Raw genomic sequence first — 3493 nt, forward strand, 5'->3', positions numbered from 1 at the left:
AGATTTAAGACAAATTATAAATGAAATGTGTCCTTTTATTATTGCTTGGACAAAATACTGTACGTTTCTTTGTGAAATTGAAATATAACACTATAATAATATACTAATATAGCACTTGCATATTATTGCTCTTTTGTTGGTTTTGATTGCTTCTATTGCCCTCATTTGTAAGTCGCTTTGGATAAGTATCTGCTAAATGACAAAATTTAAATATACTGTAAATAAAACTAAATTGAAATTTTAAAACAAGCCCCAAATCAAATAAGTAACACAAATAAAATAAATCTCTTCATATAAACAAAATAAGGCTTTGTCTGTGCTCTTTCCATTTAAAATTAGAGGCAACCACTGCATTTTAATCATGATCCAAACAAAGATGCTGCATACATGCAACATGAGCAGTTTTTAATCTAAATTAGATTGTATAATTTCGAAATTTGAAGCAAAAACAATGTTTTGACTTCAGTTTTGTGAAACTATACATAAAAAAATATCTGCATGAAACAGCGGACGAGCTGAATGAGACGCAGATTCACTCTCTGGCAGCAGGTGGCGTGTAAAGTGTTTCCTTGGTTTCCGCTGTAAACAAAGCAGCCCTGCACTTATGAACTTCAATATGTATTATACAGAGGCAAGAGGAAAAGAAAATAATACCATCTAAACTTTTCTAAAGACAGTAAGTTCCCCTCAGACATGGATTCTTATAAACTCCTACCCCTAAATGAATCGCAATTTGTTTAGCATCTCAACCGATTTGAATTGTCACACATTTGAATAGATTTTCAACTGGCTCGTGGTTAATCGTTACTTCCCTATGTTCTAGTCTTTGAATACCATTTTTTTTTTAATATATCTGAAATGTAAAAGTTCTGCTAAGTAATGATTAGAAATGTATGGTTTATTATTTAGTCACACTCTTAAATATCAGTCATATGGTTGTCTGCCGAGTGTATTGCATTCAATACAATAAGACAATCTAGTCTTTCCAAGTCTCTGCAGTCTGCACTGGCACTCACAATTGAGCGTGCGAACTGAATCTTACCAGATGGTTGAACCGCAATCGGCACATTGAGTGACTAATCCCTCAGTGTTGTTATAACACTCTCCTTCTCATAGCGTTTCCACTGTGCACCCATACTTGCCTACTAGGTGCCAACAAGATATTAATCTGCTGTGACTGATTTTCCATCTCAGGTGATGCGGCAGGCTGTTTATCAGGATGTTATAAAACATAAGCTGAAGTGGCGATCTGATGGTCATGTGTTAATGAAATGATGTGCTGTCGTTCTTTCAGATGTGGTCAGCATTGAGAAGACCAGTGAGAACTTCAGGCTGATCTATGATGTCAAGGGACGCTTCACAGTTCACCGCATCACAAACGAGGAGGCCAAGGTGAGCTTAATATTCTTATACATGACAAATAATGGAGGGTATGACAGGATTACATCAGTTTAATTTGAGACTGCAGTTTTTTTGAGCTAATCCTTTTGTCCTGTTTTAGTACAAATTGTGCAAGGTGAGGAAAACCCTCATCGGCACAAAGGGAATCCCACATCTGGTGACCCATGACGCCCGCACCATCCGTTACCCTGATCCTCTGATCAAGGTCAACGACACCGTCCGCATTGACCTGGACACTGGCAAAATTACAGATTTCATCAAATTTGAGACAGGTTGGTGAGCATATTGTCTTAAACTATCGTATTTTTCTTTTGTTTTGAGTTGCACATCACTTGTTGACTTCTTTCTGTGTAAATAGGCAACATGTGCATGGTGACCGGAGGTGCTAATTTGGGGCGTATCGGTGTGATCACCAATAGAGAGAAGCATCCTGGATCTTTTGATGTGGTGCATGTTAAAGACAGCACTGGCAACAGCTTTGCCACCAGGCTCTCCAACATCTTCGTCATCGGCAAGGTAAGCACATTTAAGATTTAAAATTTTGCTCTCTGTTGTTTAATATGGGCTTTTAGCAAGCAGTTGACTGTGCTTATATGCTCAAACAGTGCTCAAAATTAAGACTTTGTGAACTTTCGACTCATTGGGCTGCACGTTTCTACAAATTCCCTTTTCTGTCTCATGACAATATTGAAATTTTTGAAGTCCTACATAAATGGCATCCTGAAAAACATTACCATTATATGCTAAGAGGTGTTGTTGTTGTTATTTTTGCAGATTTGGAAAAAAAAACTTATTTTAGAGTATTTTAAGTTAATAGTTGTGCTAATACTATGTCTCTGTCATCAGGGCAATAAGCCATGGGTGTCCCTGCCTCGTGGAAAGGGTATCCGCCTGACCATTGCTGAGGAGAGAGACAAGAGACTGGCTGCCAAACAGAGCAGCAGCTAAGTTAACAGACTAGCAAACGCCTTGGTTTCAAATAAAAGGTTATTTACAACTACAGCGAATCTTGTCTTTTGTTGAAACCTATGAAGTGAAAAGACTAAAAGGGTGTTTTGTTGCAAATGCAGGTGCTCTGAAATATAATTGGTGATACTTATTTATTATTTTTTATTTTTTGTATTCAAATAAAGGTATCTATTAGACTTGTCTCTATACCCACACTTGTGCTCTTGAGTGTGTGTACATGTGACAAGTGTGCAAGACTGCCCCAGATCTGATAAATGCCAGCGCTAAAAGCACACTAAATCCACACTATCACCAATACTGCTTCATAGCGCTATTTGAGGCCCAGTGTATCCAATCATTCATCATTTTCAGGAACTCGGGTGCTCTGGAATAGCGTAATGTTAAGGAAAACCTTTCCAGTATTAATTTAATTTGATATCCCATATGATCTGGCAGCCAAGTGTTGCATTTTTTATTGGTGCAGAGATGGGTTTCATGAAACTGACAACTCCTTTTTATCACTTAATTCAAAGCATCACAAATACAAAATTGTGTAATCTGTTACATAGGGAGTACTCAACAGACATTTAGAAATACTGAAAATCTAGAAGGGTTCATGTCATTTTAGTACACATATAGTAGGTGTTGATATAGGCTCTTAGTTTAAGGTAAAGTATATTGTCCCTAGGGAGAAATTTATCTTGGGGCTTAGAAGAAGAGGCCCCTGCATCACATAACTCACAATTAACACAAGTGCATTGTCACAAAAATAAAGACCTTGTGTTAAGTCTCTTAGTTAATGGTATTTAATATTGTTATTGCAGATGAATGAATTACTAAACTGGCTTATTGGCAACATTTCACATTCTAGGATCAGATTGCGTGTTGTGTCATTTAGAATCTTGTGTGCCTCCCTCATCAGCACTCAGTTTTCATACATCGACTGGAGATTGAGTTGTGTTTTTTGGCCCATGATCTTAATGGCCGTTACTGCACTGCTAGGATACTATACATCTATTCCACAGTGCAAGGTGTACTGTAAATAGTTTGAATGTCTGAATGAAACTGTTGTTTGCACTTGTACTGACATCTAGTGGTGTGGGTGTGGTACCACTTCAAAGTGAGCCTTTCACTTATTGGTGCC

The 3493-nt window shown here is 37.5% G+C and overlaps 1 protein-coding gene across 1 annotated transcript in view; it reads left to right on the forward strand.

Moving 5' to 3' along the window:
* The window catches only part of LOC107702258 (40S ribosomal protein S4, X isoform-like), a 6463-nt gene extending 4064 nt beyond the window's left edge, over nucleotides 1-2399 (forward strand). The window contains exons 4-7 of the mRNA XM_016504519.1: nucleotides 1295-1392; nucleotides 1502-1673; nucleotides 1760-1917; nucleotides 2248-2399. Of these exons, the coding sequence (XP_016360005.1) occupies nucleotides 1295-1392; nucleotides 1502-1673; nucleotides 1760-1917; nucleotides 2248-2349 (530 nt within the window). The 3' untranslated portion in view covers nucleotides 2350-2399. The remainder of the gene's footprint in view (nucleotides 1-1294; nucleotides 1393-1501; nucleotides 1674-1759; nucleotides 1918-2247) is intronic.
* Nucleotides 2400-3493: the final 1094 nt, after the last annotated feature.

Source organism: Sinocyclocheilus anshuiensis, unplaced genomic scaffold (assembly GCF_001515605.1).
Source record: "Sinocyclocheilus anshuiensis isolate Anshui unplaced genomic scaffold, SAMN03320099.WGS_v1.1 scaffold1941, whole genome shotgun sequence".
In the NCBI taxonomy this organism is placed as follows: domain Eukaryota; kingdom Metazoa; phylum Chordata; class Actinopteri; order Cypriniformes; family Cyprinidae; genus Sinocyclocheilus; species Sinocyclocheilus anshuiensis.